This window comes from Maniola hyperantus, chromosome 28 (genome assembly GCF_902806685.2).
Source record: "Maniola hyperantus chromosome 28, iAphHyp1.2, whole genome shotgun sequence".
In the NCBI taxonomy this organism is placed as follows: domain Eukaryota; kingdom Metazoa; phylum Arthropoda; class Insecta; order Lepidoptera; family Nymphalidae; genus Maniola; species Maniola hyperantus.
The window spans coordinates 4,565,764-4,586,053 of NC_048563.1; the positions used below are offsets into that span (position 1 = coordinate 4,565,764).

The 20,290-nt window shown below is 42.9% G+C and overlaps 2 protein-coding genes across 3 annotated transcripts in view; both read right to left on the reverse strand.

Moving 5' to 3' along the window:
• Window positions 1-216: 216 nt before the first annotated feature.
• LOC117994986 (multiple epidermal growth factor-like domains protein 11) lies at window positions 217-12,800 on the reverse strand. Its single transcript, XM_034982963.2, has 13 exons — window positions 12,689-12,800; window positions 11,676-11,771; window positions 10,685-10,888; window positions 10,116-10,202; window positions 8,565-8,774; window positions 7,482-7,601; window positions 6,934-7,101; window positions 5,683-5,829; window positions 4,800-4,925; window positions 3,874-4,002; window positions 3,140-3,280; window positions 2,054-2,182; window positions 217-299 (listed from the first exon to the last, which is right to left on the reverse strand). Exons 1-13 carry the CDS (start codon window positions 12,738-12,740, stop codon window positions 217-219), a joined length of 1,692 nt encoding a protein of 563 aa, XP_034838854.2. The 5' UTR covers window positions 12,741-12,800.
• Window positions 12,801-16,102: 3,302 nt separating this feature from the next.
• LOC117994987 (gastrula zinc finger protein XlCGF57.1-like) overlaps window positions 16,103-20,290 on the reverse strand; it is a 66,348-nt gene continuing 62,160 nt past the window's right edge. For both annotated transcript variants that reach the window (XM_034982964.2, XM_069508255.1), the window contains 4 exons: window positions 19,087-19,273; window positions 17,414-17,520; window positions 16,635-16,770; window positions 16,103-16,325 (listed from right to left, as the gene is read on the reverse strand). In XM_034982964.2, the coding sequence (XP_034838855.1) occupies window positions 16,103-16,325; window positions 16,635-16,770; window positions 17,414-17,520; window positions 19,087-19,273 (653 nt within the window). The remainder of the gene's footprint in view (window positions 16,326-16,634; window positions 16,771-17,413; window positions 17,521-19,086; window positions 19,274-20,290) is intronic.

The following is a 20,290-nucleotide window of genomic DNA, read 5'->3' on the forward strand; positions in this document are numbered from 1 at the left end:
ATGAATAAAAAAAACATTCTATTCTATTCTATTCTAAAAAACTAAATAAAAATCACACAAGAAGATTATTTTAATGATAATAATTTATTATACTTTTGTATTGAAATATTTACTAACAAAATACATACATACATACCTACATATATTTTAATACACTTACATAATATTTAATACAACATATTTACATAACAATATAAATTAAAATATAGGTATAATTTATCTATTTAGCAATGTAATTGTAAATGCTATTATCAGAAGAATGAGTAGACTTCCTATTGAGTTTGCTGCTGAAGTCGGTACTGAAACAAAATAAAAAGAACAATCAATACTATACACAAAGGTTTATTTATTTACTAGCACTTGGTATATCTTACTTAAAAAGTTGAAAATACTAATTATTTCAGCGTGGACTACACAAATTTCAAACCCCTATTTCACCCCCTTAGGAGTTGAATTTTTAAAAATCCTTTCTTATCGGATGCCTACATTATAATAGCTATCTGCATGCCCGATCCGTCCAGTAGTTTGAGCTGTACGTTGATAGATCAGTCAGTCAGTCAGTCACCTTTTCCTTTTATATAATATACTAGCTGATCCCCGCGGCTTCGCCCGCGTAGATTTAGGTTTTTAAAGATCCCGTATAGCCTATGTCACTCAGGAATAATGTAGCTTTCTACTGGTGAAAGAATTTTTAAAATCGGTTCAGTAGTTCTAAAGATTACCCCCTACAAACAAACTTAACGACATTACCTCTTTATATAATACAATTAATTAGAACATTTTATGGTTCTATCTTTTATAGTTTAGGCAGCGTACGCAAAATAAGTAACTTTTCTGGTTGATTTTTTACACCTTGTGTCCGAAAAACCCAAATATCTTACGGAACCCTATTTTTTTCCAAAATAAAATATAGCCTATGTTACTCGTGGATAATGTAGCTTTCGAATGGTGAAAGAATTTTTAAAATCGGTCCAGTAGTTTTTGAGCCTATTCAGTACAAACAAACAAACAAACAAACAAACAAACAAACAAACAAACAAACAAACAAACAAACAAACAAACAAACAAAGTTTTCCTCTTTATAATATTAGTGTAGACAACGGGCCGTGCAGCAGAAATCGTAATATTTTAATTTCGCCATAACTTCAAAACCAAACGTCCAATTTTAATCATTCAAAGACCAAATATTATCTCCATAAACTGTTCTTAGTGATGAAATCATTTATTTTGATAAGGATTAATACCATGAGTAAAATAAACGCGTTTAAATGTAGTCCAAAAAAAATTCAAGATTTTTAAATAAAAAAATGGTTGCTGTGCCTCACTCGACATAGATGGGTATAGTGTGTCGCGGACTTTTTTGTAGATATTTATAGATCTACAATTAATTAGAACATTTTATGGTTCTATCTTTTATAGTTTAGGCAGCGTACGCAAAATAAGTAACTTTTCTGGTTGATTTTTTACACCTTGTGTCCGAAAAACCCAAATATCTTACGGAACCCTATTTTTTTCCAAAATAAAATATAGCCTATGTTACTCGTGGATAATGTAGCTTTCGAATGGTGAAAGAATTTTTAAAATCGGTCCAGTAGTTTTTGAGCCTATTCAGTACAAACAAACAAACAAACAAACAAACAAACAAACAAACAAACAAACAAAGTTTTCCTCTTTATAATATTAGTGTAGATAGATTTGTTTTTAACTTCAAAAAGACTAGACCCCAGAGCCGATGTCCGCCACTTCGTCCACGTGGATTCAGTAGGTCGATTTCGTAAAACCTGCATCAATCATTATTACAATCTCAATTGTTGTGATTGGCTGAATTTGTGCGATTCTTGTTGCAACAATGCATTGTGGCCAATAGTGAGCGTCAACCAATCAGAGGTGATTGCGATCGTGACATTTTATGTCATTCTCCCGCAATCGCGCAGCAGCTGTCAACAACAACTCTTCTGTTTGGTGAAAGACAGGAAGTTATATGACAAGATGGCGGCCAACCTCCAATGGTGGAGAGGCACAAGAAGAAGAAGGAAAGAAGATATATCCTTACAGCAAGTCTGCAGTTCCTCTGAGTACGGGAAGTGGAAGTCGCACTGGCACAGTCCATTCCTGCACACCACCTTGTCCGTAGCGCTGGACAGGTAGCACTGGCTGATACTGCTGCAGGGCTCCATTAGACCTGGAAGGAGAAGACAAATTGAAGAATATTATGTTTGTCTCAAGTCTCAAGTTCTCAACCCATCGCCGGTCTGCTATTGAACACGGATCTCCTCTCAGAAGGGTTTTGGCAATAACCCACGGCGCTAACCAAGTGTGAATTGACAGACGTCACCGTCGAGAATCGCTTAAAACGCACATAAGTCCGTATAAACCTTGTATATTAGTCCTTGGTAAAATTGGTCCTTGTATATTTAACCTTATATATGTATTTTATATTCTTATTATATGGTTTAGTTTATTTAGCTATTGGTATTTAGGTTTATTTTACACCACCTCCCATTGTCCATTTGTTCGTTTTTTCCCTAGCGTTAAGGTTGTCTGGAAGAGATCGCTATTTAGCGATAAGACCGCCTTTTTGTACCTACTTATTAAGATTTCTTTTTGTAACCTGTCATTTGTGTTTCTGTGGTGCAATAAAGTATTAAAAAAAAAAAAAAAAAACCTTGGTAGTCCGTACAAAAAACTCTGCTAGCGTGATTGAGGATTGCGTAGCGCCATCTAGTTAGTTCTTTGTAATGTGCTTCGTAGCAGCGTGATGTTACTAAATTGCTGTTTCCGAATTGACATCAATAATAATAAATTGTCAATCAGCAATATGGGGCCTATAGCTAGGTTGTAACAGTGGGACGCCCGCATTACAGCGCCATCTAGTGGTTGTACATGGAGTACTCACGAGTGGTACGCCAGCAGTTGCCCTCCCTGAAGTGGAGTCCTCTGGCACATATGCAGTGGCTGTTGTCACAGACGCTGGACTCCCCGATGGTTTGGATGCATTTAGGTATGAGATGCACCACCATTCACCAATAAAACTAATATTTATGGTAGTCCAAAAAAACTCTACTAGCGTGATTCAGGATTGTGTAGCGCCATCTAGTTAGTTCGTTTTAAGTTGCTTGTTTGCACGTGGAGTACTCACGAGTGGTACGCCAGCAGTTGCCGTCCCTGAAGTGGTGTCCGCTGGCACATACGCAGTGGCTGTTGTCACACACGCTGGAATCCCCGACGGCGTGGACGCATTGAGGTGTGACGGAGCACGAGGAGTTGTAGCCTGACACCTCTGTTGAGTTCAAAATAAAATTAATCACTACCATCGATATGGTCAAGCGAACAAAATTTTTCACGGTTTTGGAACCAAATAAATTCAGCGCCACCTCTTAGATAAATGAACGACCCGTTTGAAATCCAGACGTCACTGAGATTGCATTGGTGCTAAAGCACCACTGAATCGGTGCCATTTTGTTTGTTCAATGGGCCTGTCCATACGATGTAATATAAAGGTAAATCAATATGATCACTATCCATCTTTCTTCTCTGGCTGGTTTTCGCACTTAAACGTTTCTGTCTATTGTGCGTCGACTTAAGTGTCCATAATATAAATTTTACTGGTGCGAAATTGTGTTTGTTTGTTCGTTTATCCTTCAATCAGGACCTATCTCAAGGATAATAAATTGCCATACCCCTTCAAGGTTAGCCCACTTCCATTGGGCTAAACAAATTTCAAACCCCTATTTTACTCCTTTAGTGGTAGAATTTTCACTACGTCATAAAAGCTACCTGCATGCCAAATTTCAGCACGTTCCGTCCAGTGTTTTGCGCTGTGAGTTGATAAATCAATCAGTCAGCTTTTCCTTAATATTTTGAAAGTCTCACCTGGCCAGCAAGCGTCCTCATAAGTCAGGAATGACTCCTGACACTCACAGGTGTACCCAGTCGTATTGCTCCTGCATTCTGTGTGTTCTATCACGCAGTCCGCGTCCTGAGTGCAGGTGCTACCGATGACTGGAACAAAATAGCAATTGTGTAAAATAATCCGAAAACTGTGAATTTGTGGGTACATCACGAAAAAAAAAAGATGATTGGTTGTTAGGCTGGTATCCCTCACATGTTTATAGTGCTATCATCACCTCCATCTAGAAGAGGGAAGGTCTGCCAACTCCCCCCCCTCTCCATCGCCCACTGAGTGACTCTGAGTTATCCATTATCCGACCACGTTTCGTGCCATTCGACCATGTGCTATTCGTATACTATAATCAGATGTTACCGGGCGAAGGCTCCATCATTGGGCTGGTATCCTTCGGTGCAGGAACACAGCCGATTGCGCGGGTCGCAGACCGTGTTGGCTGCACTCTGGCTGGCATGTGTTTATTGTGCTATCATCACCATCAACCGATAGACGTCCACAGACAGGTCTCTTGTAGGGACTTCCACACGCTACGGTCTTGCGCCGCTGCCAACTAGCGCACGCAGGCTCTGATGTCATCTGTCTACCTAGAGAGGGGGCCTTCCAACTCTGCTTTTTCCGGTGCAAGCTCGTCACCCTACCACAATCCTCTCCCCTCCCCCTATCATACGCTGAGTGACTCTGAGTTTTCTTATGAGGCTCATCGTCGACCATGTTATTTTTATAGACAGCAATCACACCTGCTGGCAAGTGATGATGCAGTCTAAGATGGAGCGTGCTTGCTATTCAAAAAAAAAAAAAAACAACTTGAGTGACTCTGAGTTTTTTTATGAGGCGATCATGTCTCTTGCTATTAGGTACTAAGTGCTATTGCTATACTATAATCAGGTGTTACCAGGCGAACAGACTCCATCATTGGCCTGGTATCCTTCGGTACAGGAACACAGCTGGCTGCGCGGGTCGCAGTACGTGTTGGCTGTCTCGCTGCACTCTCGGCTGTGCTGGCACCTGTCACCAAGTTCTGTGGAGCGAAACATAGGTACTTACATCGACCTTTAGAAGGAAATAGCGGAGAGCATTGTCTCTGTCGTTGAGACCGACAAAACGTCATATAGGTATGAGTGACAGAGACCGCGCTCTACGAAGCCGTGTACTATACTCAAATATTACCATGACATCGGTTCTTTGAAGTTTATACAATAATTGATTTCAGTCAGTCAGTCACTCAGTGAGTCAGTTTATACTTAGTTTAGGCTTTGCCAGTTTGTGTGTTATATTTTAAGATTTACTATGTATATTTTGAGATTTGGCGAAAAAAACTGACCATTCGTTTATTAAATTAAATTTATGTTTGCGCCACACACGCGCAACAAACGCGTAACACACGCGCAACACACGCGCAACACACGCGCAAAACACGCTCAATACACGCGCAACACACTATTAAGAGGTTTTTAGTTTCTTTATATTAAAGTGATTGCAGATATTTTGAACATGTTGGTTTACAGAAATAAGTTCTTAGAGGCTGGTGACCCGTCACCCGTCACACGTCACCCGTGCGGGCATCCCCACCCCGATAGCCATCTCGATCTGTCGCGTACTATATGTAGATACTGAACCTTGCCTCTAATAACTTATTCCTGTAAAATAATATGTTCCAAATAGCTTCAATCACTTTAATATGAAGAAACTGAAGAGCGTGTGTAGCGCGTGTGTTGCGCGTTTGTTGCGCGTGTGTTGCGCGTGAACTTAAGAAAGATTGCTGTAACGATGCTTACCTAGCCCAGTAGTCAAGCACAATCCCTCAAATTCTTCCAATCCATCAGGACAGGAGCAAATTCCCTGACCCTCTTCGTTCTTCACGCAAACAATCTCCAGTTCTCCAGCCTGACAGTCGCTGTCCGTTTCACAAGCACCTCCGGGACCTAGAAAACATATTAAATATTATAATTAACATATTGTTTAAGGAGGTAAAGGAGTGGACTGAAAACCGAAAGGTCGACGGTTCAAACCCCGCCCGTTGCACTATTGTCGTACCTACTCTAGCACAAGCTTGACGCTTAGTTGGAGAGGAAAGGGGAATATTAGTCATTTAACATGAAAAAAAACTATAAATGTGAAGCTGTGATAGCCTAGTGGTTAGGATGTCCGCCTTCTAATCGAAGGTCGGGGGTTCGATCCCGGGCACGCACCACTTTTCAGAGTAAAGTAATTAAATATGACTTGCTCTAACGGTGAAGGAAAACATTGTGAGGAAATCTGCATGCCTGAGAGTTCTTCATAGTGTTCTCAAAGGTGTGTTGAAGTCTACCAATCCACACATGGCCAGCGTGGTAGAATATGGCCAAAACCCTTCTCTCTCTGAGAGGTGACCCGTACTCTGTAGTGAGCTGGCGATAGGTTGATCATGATTAACTATAAATGAACTGAAACTGACAGGCTCTTTCAATTAATCAGCCTGTTTGCCTCCACTGCTTGACAGGCCTGCCCACCACATACGGTATTCCGCCTCCCTCATCCACCCCACTTCCTTCTTCTTCCATTCGTCTTCGTCAGTCCAGCAGGTTGGAGGTCGTCCCACATTGCATTTGCTGGTACGCGGTCTCCACTTCAGAACACGTCTGCCCCAGCGGCCATCGGTTCTGCGACAGACATAGCCTGCCCACTGCCACTTCGGCTTGCTTATCCGTTGAGCTATGTCGATTACTTTGGTTCTCCTACGGATTTCCTCGTTACGGACTTTGTCTCTTAGAGAGACACCCAACATAGCCCGTTCCATAGCACGCTGAGCGACTTTGAACTTGTGGAAAAAGATTTTGTGGTCATACCATGGGACTTGTGAGTCGCAAAAGAGGTAGAGAGAAGAGTATTCCAATAAAGCATGATGTAGTAGCTCCGAAGCCCTGCCTTCTCGTTGTGCGAGAAGCTGGAGCGAGCTTGGATGGCTGGAGTGAAGACGCCAATGCACGCTCAATAGACGGAAACGTTTAAGTGCGGAAACCAGCCCAGCGAGTGAAGAAAGTCCTTACCTGAGAAGAACCTGCAGAAGTTCAGTCTAGGGTCCCACACGGCGTACTCAGGGATGCACTCACAGGACCTGAGGCCCCAGGGCTCCTGTGGGGGCCCGCAGCGTGACGCCGGCCCGAATGTGTGGCAGTTGGTATCGGCGACACACGACTCTGATATACGACGGGTTGCTGTTGAAAAAGGATAAGTTACATCACTATAGTAGGTAGCGACAGGTCGAGATGGCAATCGGGGAGGGAACGCCCCGCACACCCGCACAGCCCCGCGCTAACCCGGTGCAGCCGAGCGCGGTGACCGATTACCATCTCAACCCGTCGAGGAATATACATCTATATTTCAACTAGCTTATGCTCGCGACTTCGTCCGCGTGGATAAGCAAACTTCTTACACAAACATAATAAATACACAAACTTCTAACCCCTATTTCACCCCCTGGGGTGCAATTTTCAAAAATCCTTTCTTAGCGGATGCCTACGTCAGAACAGCTACAGCTAGAACAGAAAGCAAGTTAATAAAAACTTAAATTAAAGCATCTTAAAGTCATACTAACCTCTAATACAATCCCTCATGTTCTCCTCAAAGAACATGTTGGGTAGGCAGGTGCAAATGCCGTCCACAATGATGGCCAACAGGCCCACGCACTGGCCTTCTTCCGCAGGTGAACCCAGCTCTGAAAGTGGACAGAAAATGATGAATTCTATTCCAAACTAGCTGCCCTGGCGAACTCCGTACTAGACATGTGTCCGCTATAGCATAACGTAACTGAAAACGGTTGCCGTGCCTATAGCGTACCGTATCGGTATTGTCGTAGCTAGCAACGGTTATCAGTTATCTATGACAATGCATTATTTGGTTTTTTGGTAACTTGAAACGCAAAATAATTATGCTTTCTCTTTCTTTCTAAATGTTTTCACACACTCAATGTCTAGAAGGAGCTAAATTTGGCTACCGGCTTAGTAACGACTTGAAACTTTAGCTATACAGACGGTATCGATACGGCAGCTATCTTAGTTACTACAAACGAAAACGGTGTGCGGTGCGCATAGTTGAAACACAGGAATCAGAGGATACCGATATTCGGCAACGGTTATCAATATCGGTATTGAAACTGAATAACTGTTGGATAACCGTTGCCAGAAATAGCCGATAACGCTCATCTCTACTCCGTACCGCCTAACAGTCGAGTCTTTTTCAGGAATTTTTTAAAATTTTTAATATTTAAAAATACTTCAAGGAATATTATAAAAAAAGAATTAGTCATCATCACCATCAACCGATAGACATCCACTGCTGGACATAGGTCTCTTGTAGGGACTTCCACACGCCACGGTCTTGCGCCGCCGCCATCCAGCGGCTCCCTGCGACTCGTCTGATGTCGTCGTCTACTTAGTGGGGGGTCTTCTAACACTGCGTCTTCCGGTGCGAGGTCACCATTCCAGCACCTTGGGACCCCAACGTCTATCTACGAACTATGTGCCCTTCCCATTGCCACTTCAGCTTCGCAACCCGTTGAGCTATGTCGGTTACTCTAGTTCTCCTACGGATCTCCTCATTTCCTCATTGATCACGTAGAGAAACTCCGCCCATAGCTCTCTCCATCGCCCGCTGAGTGTCTCTTACTCTACTAACTTACCAGCTAAACATCTCTGTCCATCTACACTCTCATAGTATCCAACAGGGCATATGCAGACGCCAAAGGAAGAACACTCGAAAGGTTCCTCGCATGGTGTGGTAGCATTGCACACCACTCGTGGTACCCTCATGTTTAGTGGTGGTGCCTTTTTGGTATGGGTTTCTTTTTTTGCTGGTACTCTTACTAATGGTTTTGATATTGATTCGGTACCTGAAAAAAATCTATATATATAAAAGGAAAAGGTGACTGACTGACTGACCGACTGACTGACTGACTGACTGATCTATCAACGCACAGCTCAAACTACTGGACGGATCTGGCTGAAATTTGGCATGCAGATAGCTATTATGACGTAGGCATCCGCTAAGAAAGGATTTTTGAAAATTCAACTCCTAAGGGGGTGAAATAGGGGTTTGAAATTTTGTAGTCCACGCGGACGAAGTCGCGAGCATAAGCTAGTATGCAATATAAACATATAAAAGGAAAAGGTAGGCAAACAAGTGTTCGGAATGACGACCATTTTACCAATTTCTTCTTTGTTCTAAGTTTCGCAATATCAACAACTTTTTTGAGCGCCAATAAAGAAAATATGCTGAGTACAGAATTAGTTAAGTAGGTAAAACTTAAATTCATTATCATTAATGTAGATGCAGAAATCTAAATATATAAAATGAAAAGGTGACTGACTGACTGATCTATTAACGCACAGCTCAAACTACTGTACGGATCGGGCTGATATTTTTCTCGCAAATAGCTATTATGACGTAGGCATTCGCTAAGAAAGGATTTTTGAAAATTTAACCCCTAAAGGTGTGAAATAGGGGTTTGAAATTTGTGTAGTCCACGCGGACGAAGTCGCGAGCATAGGCTAGTTGCAATAATAATTGTGATGACGATCGATACTATGATAACATATCAGAGATTAATTTTTTTTAGGGTTCCGTACCTCAAAAGGAAAAAGGAACCTTTATTGTCACTTTGTTGTCTGTCTGTCAAGAAACCTACAGGGTACTTCCCGTTGACCTAGAATCATGAAATTTGCCTTATATCAGGCAAAATCTGAAAACCGTGAATTTGTGGTTACGTCACAATAAAATATTAAAATGTGTTCATGATCAAACAATTGGTAATTATTTTCACTTTTAAAGGGTACCATATGAAAGGGCTTTACTTGTACATTCTAAAACATATTTTTATTTATTTTTATGCATAATAACTTTTGATTTATCGTGCAAAATGTCGAAAAAATACGACTGTAGTACGGAACCCTCGGTGCACAAGAACGAGTTCCCTATCTGCATCAGTACCTTTATTATAAATGCGAAAGTGTGTTTGTTTGTTGGTTTGTTAGTTTGTCCTTCAATCACGTCGCAACGGTGCAACGGATTGACGTGATTGCATGGGTATAGATAAAGACCTGGAGAGTGACATAGGCTACTTTTTATCCCGGAAAATCAAAGAGTTCTCACGGGATTTTTGGAAAACTAAATCCACGCGTACGAAGTCGCGGGTATCAGCTAGTGGTATAATAAACAAAAGCGTATAGCATACCGTTACTAACACATGTCAGGGTGGACATGTCACAAACTCCCTCTGGGAACTGGCAGTCCTCATCCAGAACGCAGCCATCACCAACCGCTGTGGAAACCAGAAACTTAATGAGAACGGAGAGACCTTAGCAAACCTTAGCGCGGGTTCCCAGTGCGTTCCATACAGACGTAGTTTGGTTCTCATTTCATCATCATCATGATCAACTCATAGCCGGCTCACAACAGAGCACGGGTCTCCTCTCAGTATGAGAAGGGTTTGGGCATAGTCTATCGGGGAACTCTCAGGCATGAAGGTTTCCTCACGATGTTTTCCTTCACTGTTAAAGCGATTGATACTTATTTAATTTCGCAAAACGCACATAACTTCGAAAAGTTAGAGGTGATCGAACCTCCGACTTCCCGCATAGGTAGCCCTCAGCACTGACAAGTTCCTGAAAGCAGATCATGCTGAAAGGATTCCGTATCTCATGTTTAAAGTATAACTAGGAGAAGCGGCGACCTCACACCGAAAAGTAGAGTGTTGGTAGACCCACCCCTCAATCTTCAATGGGGAGTAGATAGGTTCCTTACCTAAGCCAGCTTTCCTGCAGTCTCCCCTCTGCCTCTCATAGTACCCTTCAGCACACTGACAAGTCCCTCTGCAGCTCATGCTGAAAGGATTCCGTATGACTCCCATGCATTCTTCGTCCCTGGTACAAGAGTCACCCAAGTCTACGTTACGCCAGCACCGGCCGCGGTGGTAGTGGTGACCTGAACTGCAGAAGCAATTGCCTCCTGAAAAAGATTGGGGTTATCATGTTTTTTTAAAGAATATTAGCCATCGACAATAGTGCAACGGGCGGGGTTTGAACCGTCGACCTTTCGGTTTTCAGTCCACTCCTTTGCCCGTTGAGCTATTGAGGCTGCTAAATATTCCTCTATTGATAAAAAAAATGCAAATCAGTTTAGAAACCTCGGAGAAATTGGTGTGCATTTAACTTCCTAAAAAAGTTTAAAGTTTTCTTAAAAACAGCTCAACTTTTTTGACGATCTCCCTGACGCAGTGGTGAGCGCTGTGGTCTTACAAGTAGAAGTTTCCTGGTAAGATTCCCGGTAGATGCAATTTGCGAATTTATTTTCTAAATGGTCTTCGGTCTGCTCTGGTGGGAGGCTACGGCCATGGCTAGTTATCACCCTACCTAAGCAGTGCCGCCAAGCAATTTAGTTTAATGAAAATTTCAAAACCTCTATCTATTACTGTTCATGAGATACAGGTGTTTGAGGAAGAATCTGGACCGCGGGGCACGCGGGGATCTGCGTTTTAGTGCACGTCTGCCCCAGAAAGGGAAGAAAGACTAAAAGGGACAAGGAAAGGATAGAAAAAATTTGTAGGGAGGCAAGAAGGCGCCCCGGGAAAGAGTCACCGAGCAAGTACCGAACGGGCGCCCTCCCGCGTTTCGGCCCATATAACCGCGAGGTTGGTGGTGGGTTGTTCATGAGATACAGCCTGCTGACAGACAGATGGACAGCGGAGGCTTATCACCCCATTGGCTGTACGGGCACGGAACTGTAGAGAACTTACCAATGACAGTTTCGTTTACTCGACGGCACTCAAAATCTGTGAACAATCTGGCACACTGGTGGTCTTCTGAACATGGAGACGATAGGTATGGTGATACTGCGAACAAAAAAAGCAACATTTAAAAATTGTAGACCAACAAATGAGTGATCTATAATCTCAACGAGTTACGAAGCTGAAGTGGCAATGGGTAGGGCACATAGTTCGAAAAATCGGCGGCCAAGTGCGAGTCAGACTCGCGCACCGAGGGCTCCGTACTAGAGACGTATTTTTTTGATATTTTGCACGATAAATAAAAAACTATTTTGCCTAAAAATAAATAAAAATCTGTTTTAGAATTTACAAGTAAAGCCCTTTCATAATATGATACCCCATTTGGTATAGCAACCTTACTTTAAAAGTTGATAATAGCAACATTTGTTCATGAGAACACATTTTAATTTTTTTCTTGTAATGTAACCACAAATTCCAGTTTTTAGATTGTCCCCGAATGTCTGCTATAAGACCTACCATCCTGCCAAATTTCATGATTCTACGTCAACGGGAAGTACCCTATAGGTTTCTTGGCACACAGACAACAAAGTGATCCTATAAGGCTTCCGATTTTTCTTTTGAGGTACGGAACCCTAAAAACAGAAAGACGTTGGGGTCCCAAGGTGCTGAAATGGCGACCTCGCTCCGGAAAGCGCACGAAGCGGACAGACGACATCAAACGAGTCTGTGGGAGCCGCTGGATGGCGGCGGCGCAAGACCGTGGCGTGTGGAACTCCCTACAAGAGACCTATGTCCAGCTGTGGACGTCTAAAAGTTTTTTTTTTTTTTAATAAAGAATATTAGCCATATTAAATGACTAATATTCCCCTTTCCTCTCCAATTGAGCGTCAGGCTTGTGCTAGGAGTAGGTACGACAATAGTGCAACGGGCGGGGTTTGAACCGTCGACCTTTCGGTTTTCAGTCCACTCCTATACCGGTTGAGCTATTGAGGCTCTATAGTTGACGATGATGAGGAACTTACTGTCAACACAAGCACTGCCCGACAGCACCAGCTGCTGCCCTGGCACGCACATACACGCGCCAGTCGTCACGTCGCACAGACTTCCGCTGCGACTGTCGCAATCTGCGTCTTGTGTGCACCTCCACAATACAGCCAAGGCAATTCGGCTGTTGAGAAGTAGCCCTGGAAATTGCCATTATTTTTATGGCCTAAGCTAACTGGAACGCAGCAGAAAGCAATGTCAAAGCATCGGCCTTTAGATAGCAGATTTGTAAAGCGTTGTCTCTGTCGTTGAGAACGACAAAACGTCGTATAGGTATGAGTGACAGAGACAACGCTCTACAAAGCGTCATTCTAAAGGCCTATATAAATTAATTTCTTCTGCGTACTGTTTGTTGAAGTCGAACACACATGTAGACCCTCCACCGGGGACCCACTCACGAGGTCCCCACCACACGTCGCCCGCATCCCATCCTTCGCCTCGTCCACTGTGCCCTCTGCTAGTAAGAGAGACACGCGTAGAAACCTCCCCCCTGCCAGGTCATTAGCCATAGCCAACAATATCCGCGAAGAAAAATTATTAGCCGTGTTACCGGGTTGCACCGGCCCGAATAGGATTCTTTGGATACGTCCGAGGGGAAGAGCCTCTTCCTCTCGGACGTATCCAAAAGGGACCAGCAGCACCCATGCACACTAGGGGTTACCTGACTGGCACCCCAGAGGTGCGTGCCTAAAATCAAACCCCCGACCCCCCGAATAGGAGGCAAACGTCTTAACCACTAGACTATCATTACATAGCTATATTACTTAATTTTCGGAGTTATCTGCGATTTAAGTAATTAAACATCACTTTCTTTCATGGTGACCTGCACACTTGAGAGTTCTCCATAATGTATTCAAAGGTATGTGAAGTCTGCCAATCCGCACTTGGCCAGCGTGGTAGACTATGGCCAAAACCCCGTCCCATTCTGAGAGGAGTCACGCTGCGCGATTGCGGGAGAATGACAGCTACAATGTCACGATCGCAATCACCTCTGATTGGTTGACGCTCGCTCACTATTGGTTACAATGCATTGTTGTAACAAGAATCGCACAAATTCTCATCAGAACAATTGGGATTGTAATAATGATTGATGCAGGTTTTATAAAATCGACCTACCGTGCTCTGTAGTGAGCCGGCGATGGGTTGATCATGATGATGATGATGGTTACTTACCAAACAAAATAACTAACGTAATTCTTTCCATCTCACTTTTTATCCGACTTCAAAAAACGAGGATTTCCTAAAGAGAACCGTATGCCGTATGCCGTAAACCAACTTCAAAAACACAAGAAGACTTTATTTTGCACAGTTTATAGGTACGAAAGTTCTTGACTTTACACGTGTTTTCAACTACTTTTTCCACTACAAAAACCTGGGAACTAATCGGGGAAAAACGAAGTGGTTTTTGATACGAATTTTTTTCCAACTTTAAGTACTTATATGAAGATGTAGTTAATTAAAACGTTTTTTTTTGAATTATTAGTCTTATCTTTAACCTGCTTGCGCAAACGACATTATTAGTAATGAAAGAGGATTTATAATAGTAGACACCTTATCAAATAATTATATTGATTAGATTATAATATAATTTTCGGTGATTGAGTAGAGTTCACAATCTCATAGACAGGGCATTATTTTCAAACATTCTTGCAAGACTTTGTAAAATAGGTACAGTACAGGAAATATTGTACACGGACCTTTAGGAAGAGATAGCGGTTTCACAGAGCGTTGTCTCTGTCGTTGAGATCGATAAAACGTCGCTAGTGACAGAGACAACCCTCTACAAAGCCGAAAACTCCGTTGTTGGTCCCTTGTGCTCCGTCGTTAGCAGTAGCTGTGGGATGGAACTTCGTGAGGTTTTTAGTCGGTAGAACCACTGCTGTGCTCTCCCGTGGCCGGTGGTATCCATGATGGATTTTCGTCCATCTGTCTGTATGTTTGTCTGTTGGCGTGCTGTATCTCATGAACCGTAATGAAATTGTCAGTGTGTATTTCTATTGTCGCTATAACAACAAATAAAAATTTCAATATGGCCGCCATGTAAAACAAAGAAATTAAAAAGGACATAATCTTGTACGATAGTACACAACCCTTCGTGTATGAGTCCGACTCGCACTTAACCAGTTTTTGCCATTTTAGTACGAAACCTTGAAAACGACTAAGGTGCCTAGGTATGCGATGCAATTAATTTTGGGACTGTCTCATTGACTTATATTATATTACTACGTGTGGACGGGGCTATTGAACAAACAAAATGGCACCGACTCAGTGGTGCTTTAGCACCAATGCAACCTCAGTGCCGTCTGGATTTCAAACGGGTCGTTCATTAGTATCTAAGAGGTGGCGCTGATTTATTTGGTTCCAAAATCGTGAAAAATTTTGTTTGCCTGACCATATCTTGTCATTCATCATGATCAACTCTTTACCGGCTCACTACAGAGCACGGGTCTCCTCTTAGGGTGAGAAGGGTTTTAGCCATAGTCTACCACGCTGGCCATGTGCGGATTGGTAGACTTCACACATCTTTGAGAACATTATGGGGAATTAACTCTCAGGCATGCACGATGTTTTCTTTCACCGTTAAAGCAAGTGATATTTAATTAATTAAAACGCACATAACTCCGGAAAGTTAGAGGAGAACCCCCGACCTCCGATTAAAAGGCGGACGTCCTAAGCTAACCACTAGGCTACCAAAGCTTCTTCATCATATATTGTCCTTAATATCGATGGACTGTCTATAAAATTGTAAGCTCTGTAACCAGCTATCTTTAGACAATGCAGGTGTTTGGAACAGATGGTATAAGTAATAACAGACGTGATAAAGTTTAATACCCTAACAATAAATCTATTGGGTTACTAACTGACTAACTCTAGCGTGATCTCTCATCATCATCATCTAGATATATCTTGTAGGGACTTCCACACGCCACGGTTTTGCGCCACCGTCATCCAGCAGCTCCCTGTTACTCGTTCGATGATGTCTGACCACTTAGTGGGGGGTCAACGCTTCGCTTTCCGGTGCGAGGTTCCTATTCCAGCACCTTGGTACATCAAAAGACTGCTTTAAATGCCGTTAGAGATGTGCGTGATATCAACAACGAGATTCAGTTGCACCCGATACTGCTGAAATCTATAGTAGGTACTTCTTCGATGCAACAGATGCGGCTGAATATAGCTTCTGAAGCCACTTGCAGTTACAGTACTGCGAATGCTTTTAATGTGGTTGTTAGGGTCATGTGTTGTATACATGTGACAGTAAAATCTTTCTTTGCGTTGTTTTTTCTCATTATTGAGGGTCGTGACCCGTCCCTAAATCACATGATATTTTGGGGTTTTTTCGGTTAAAGAGATTCCTTTAGGATACAATGAAAATACAGTAAACTATTAATTATTCATTGTTTATTCAACATGAACTTCTGTACGCCACTATAGAATGTCTTCATGTACTCTTTCCAGTTTATAATTTTTGGGTCACACGGGAACAGAACCCGGTCCTCTTCGCTCATCGTGGCCATCAGCTGCTGGGCCTTGTCTGACTTGATCACCCACTTGGTTGACGTGAAGCCCCGAAGCAGATCCCTCAAGAGTACCGCCCGTTTTTGCATTTTCATGTGCCTGGAAATGGAAAAAGTGTTTAATAAAACCGGCCAAGTGCGAGGGTTCCGTACTATTTACCAAGACATCATTATTCAAAGGATTAACCTAAATAAAAAAAACCGGTTAAGTGTGAGTCAGGCTCGCGCAACGAGTCGTGTTTTTTCGACATTTTGCACGATAATTTAAAAACTATGAAGCATATAAATAAATAAAAATCTGTTTTAGAATGCACAGGTGAAGACCTTTCATATGATGCCCCACTTGGCTATCACAGCTTTTATTCGCGACCATCAGCTAGTAATTTATAAGAAGAAAGATGTGTTATACCTTGGCTTTTTACCCTTTATCCGTAGCCACAAGTCAGCAAAGAGAGCTGGTATAGTCTGCCGCGTCAACGTCAAATAGGAAACCACTAAAGGCGACGTTGACACCGCGACCTTTCTCGGTTTCAGGGCTCCTGGTACTGCAAAACAATGTTTTTATGGCATTACAAGTAAGCCCTTGACTGCGATCTCACCTGGTAAGTGATGATGCAATTTAGATGGTAGCGGGCTAACTTAGATACTAGGCTAGGCACTTTTTTGAATAAAAAATATCTTGACACAAACTCGACACAACAGATTTAAAACATAAATCTGTCTCGTTTTAACTCAATCTTAAGTCTGAGCAGAGTCAAAGTGCGCTCTATAGATCTAAGCCTCAGGGTGAGATCTATAGAGCGCACTCTGATTTAGCTTATACTTAAGACAGAGTTGAAACAAGACAGAGCTATATCTCTCACATAAATCTGTCTCGTTTCAACTCAATCTTACGTCTAAGCAAAGTCAAAGTGCGCTCTATATTTATTTATTTTATTATAAAGGCACACAAAACAGGTTTCAGCTATAAATGGACCAAATAAAAACAAAATATAGATCTCAACCTAAGAAATACATATCTAGAGCGCACTTTGACTTTGCTTAGACTTAAGTTTCAGTTAAAAAGAGACAGAGCTATATCTCTCAGATAAATCTGTCTCGTTTTAACTCAATCTTAAGTCTGAGCAAAGTCAAAGATCTCAGCTTAAGCCACGGCTCTAAAACCACGATTTCACGGTATATAGGTACCTCTCCCATGTGTGAGACTCTCTTCCAAGTACAAGTCAGCGCCTTGCTTCCAGGAGATGGAGTTGTCTGTAGTGCTGCAGCTGTTGTACACTGCCACCTCGTTACACCTGGAAAGTGGAATACATCACTACCCATATTATAAATGCCTCATAAGGAAGCTCAGAGTCACTCAGCGGGCGATGGAGAGAGCTATGTGCGGAGTTTCTCTACGTGAACAATGAGGAAATGAGGAGATCCGTAGGAGAACTAGAGTAACCGACATAGCTCAACGGGTTGCGAAGCTGAAGTGGCAATGGGCAGGGCACATAGTTCGTACAACCGATACACGTTGGGATCCCAAGGTGCTGGATTAGCGACCTCGCACCGGAAGACGCAGCGTTGGAAGACCCCGCACTATGTGGACGGAGGACATCAGACGAGCCGCTGGATGGCGGCGGCGCAAGACGGTGGTGTATAGAAGTCCCTACAAGAGACCTATGTCCAGCAGTGGACGTCTATCGGTTGATGATGATGATGTTGATATTATAAATGCGAAAGTGTGTTTGTTTGTTGGTTTGTCCTTCAATCACGTCGCAACGGAGCAACGGATCGCCGTGATTTTTTGCATGGGTATAGTTAAAGACCTGGAGAGTGACATAGGCTACTTTTTATCCCGGAAAATCAAAGAGTAATCACGGGAAACCAAAACCAAAATCCACGTGAACGAAGTCGCCGGCTCACTACAGAGCACGGGTCTCCTCTCACAGTGAGAAGGGTTTTGGCCATAGTCGACCACGCTGGCACGCATGTGCGAATTGGTAGACTTCACACACCTTTGAGAAAATTTATGGAGAACTCTCAGGCATGCAGGTTTCCTCACGATGTTTTCCTTCACCGTTAAAGCAAGTGATATTTAATTAATTAAAACGCACATAGCTCCGAAAAGTTAGAGGTGCGTGCCCGGGATCGAACCCCCGACCTCCGATTAGAAGGCGGACGTCCTAACCACTAGGCTATCACAGCTAGTACCTAAAATATTTACAGAAACTGCCGTAATCACTAATAGATGTAAGTGATTACTGTACTTGCCAAAGCTGGTTTCATCGTCATCATCATCATCAACCCATTGCTGGCTCACTACTGAGCACGGGTCTGAGAATGAGAAGGATTTAGGCCATAGTCCACCACGCTGACCAAGTTCGGATTGGCAGAGAGCTAATTTATGCAAGTTTTATTGCTAGTCGGACAACTAGAGATACTAGCTTATGCTCGCGACTTCGTCTGCGTGGACTACACAAATATCAAACCCTTATTTCACCCCCTTAGGGGTTGAATTTTCAAATATCCTTTCTTAGTGTATGCCTACGTCATTATAACTATCTGCATGCCAAATTTCAGCCCGATCTGTCCAGTAGTCTGAGCTGTGCGTTGATAGATCAGTCAGTCAGTCAGTCATCTTTTCCTTTTACATATTTACTCGCCAAAGCTAGTTTAGTCATATATCATCATCATCATCATCAACCCATTGCTGGCTCACTACTGAGCACGGGTCTGAGTAAGAAGGGCCTCAATGAGTACGGGTCTGCTCTCAGAATGAGCTGGTTTTAGGCCATAGTCCACCACGCTGACCAAGTGCGGATTGGCAGAGAGCTAATTTATGCAAGTTTTATTGCTAGTGGACGGATTTAACTCACGGATTGCCCGTCGCAGCGGCGACGATCGCCAGGTTACACACGTAGTCTACGGGGATCATGTTGCACGCGACGTCGCGTTCACCGTATATCACGCGCGTGAGGCCTCGCGCGACGTCGCTGAACGTCGCTGTGGCAGCCACCCAGCTGTCACACCAGCCGGGGAGTGACGACTGCAGAGCTGGAGTTACTGTAAGTAAATAAGTATTATATGATAACTAGATGAAGCCCGCGACTTCGTCCGCGTGGATTTAGGTTTTTAAAAATCCCGTGGGAACTCTTTGATTTTCCGGAATAAAAAGTAACCTATGTCCTTCCTCGGGATGCAAGCTATCGCTGTACCAAATTTCGTCAAAATCGGTTGAACAGATGGGCCGTGAAAGGCTAGCAGACAGACAGACAGACACACTTTCGTATTTATAATATTAAGTATGGATTTTATTTAAGTGTGTGGCGGTTGCCACAGATGAAACTAGATGGCGCTGTTCAATCGATAACATTTCATGACGTAGTCCCGAACAAATGTACCGCCGACCGTACTCGCACTAACGGAGTTTTCTGCAATCTGGACTATAATATATAGAAGTTACAAGACGCAACCGTCGGCCCAGCTGGCGCTACCGAGCACAACCAACCGCTCGGTGGAAGATCTCCCTTTGGTACGGTTGAGCCTACACATCGCTCCCGTGCAAGTGATTTACGAAGGAAATTCACAGACCTTACCATCCAGCAGCATTCCACCATTATATTACCAGCTGAAAATCAGCGCTTTATGTTCTTGTACAACAAGGCATACAGCATAACGCTGAGCTGGGACCCTTTTTCGGGTTGTGCCACACATGACAGTTTGTTCCGGCGCTTCTTTTGCTTGAAGCACGTTGGGCTTATGCTCAGGTGGAAGAAGCGCCGGAATAACCAGCTCTTAAGAAAAGACGAAGTATTAATCTTATTTCGTAGCTGGTTACGAAAAAAACCAGGATAAAGTATTCAGTTAAGAAAAGACGAAGTATTAATCTTATTTCGTAGCTGGTTACGAAAAAAACCAGGATAAAGTATTCAGTTAAGAAAAGACGAAGTATTAATCTTATTTCGTAGCTGGTTACGAAAAAAACCCGGATAAAGTATTCAGTTAAGAAAAGACGAAGTATTAATCTTATTTCGTAGCAGGTTACGAAAGATACCCGGAAAAAGTGTTCAGTTAAGAAAA

What these genes read in the sequence shown, in the direction of transcription:
- LOC117994986 (XM_034982963.2), bottom strand. Translation starts at nt 12,740, where the DNA reads ATGTGCGTGCCAGGGCAGCAGCTGGTGCTGTCGGGCAGTGCTTGTGTT. An exon ending in CAACTGCTGGCGTACCACTC is followed by an intron (nt 2,183 to 3,139) that starts GTGAGTACTCCA and finishes TTCTCCTTCCAG; the next exon opens with GTCTAATGGAGCCCTGCAGC. An exon ending in AGAGGAACTGCAGACTTGCT is followed by an intron (nt 300 to 2,053) that starts GTAAGGATATAT and finishes ATTTTGTTTCAG; the next exon opens with TACCGACTTCAGCAGCAAAC.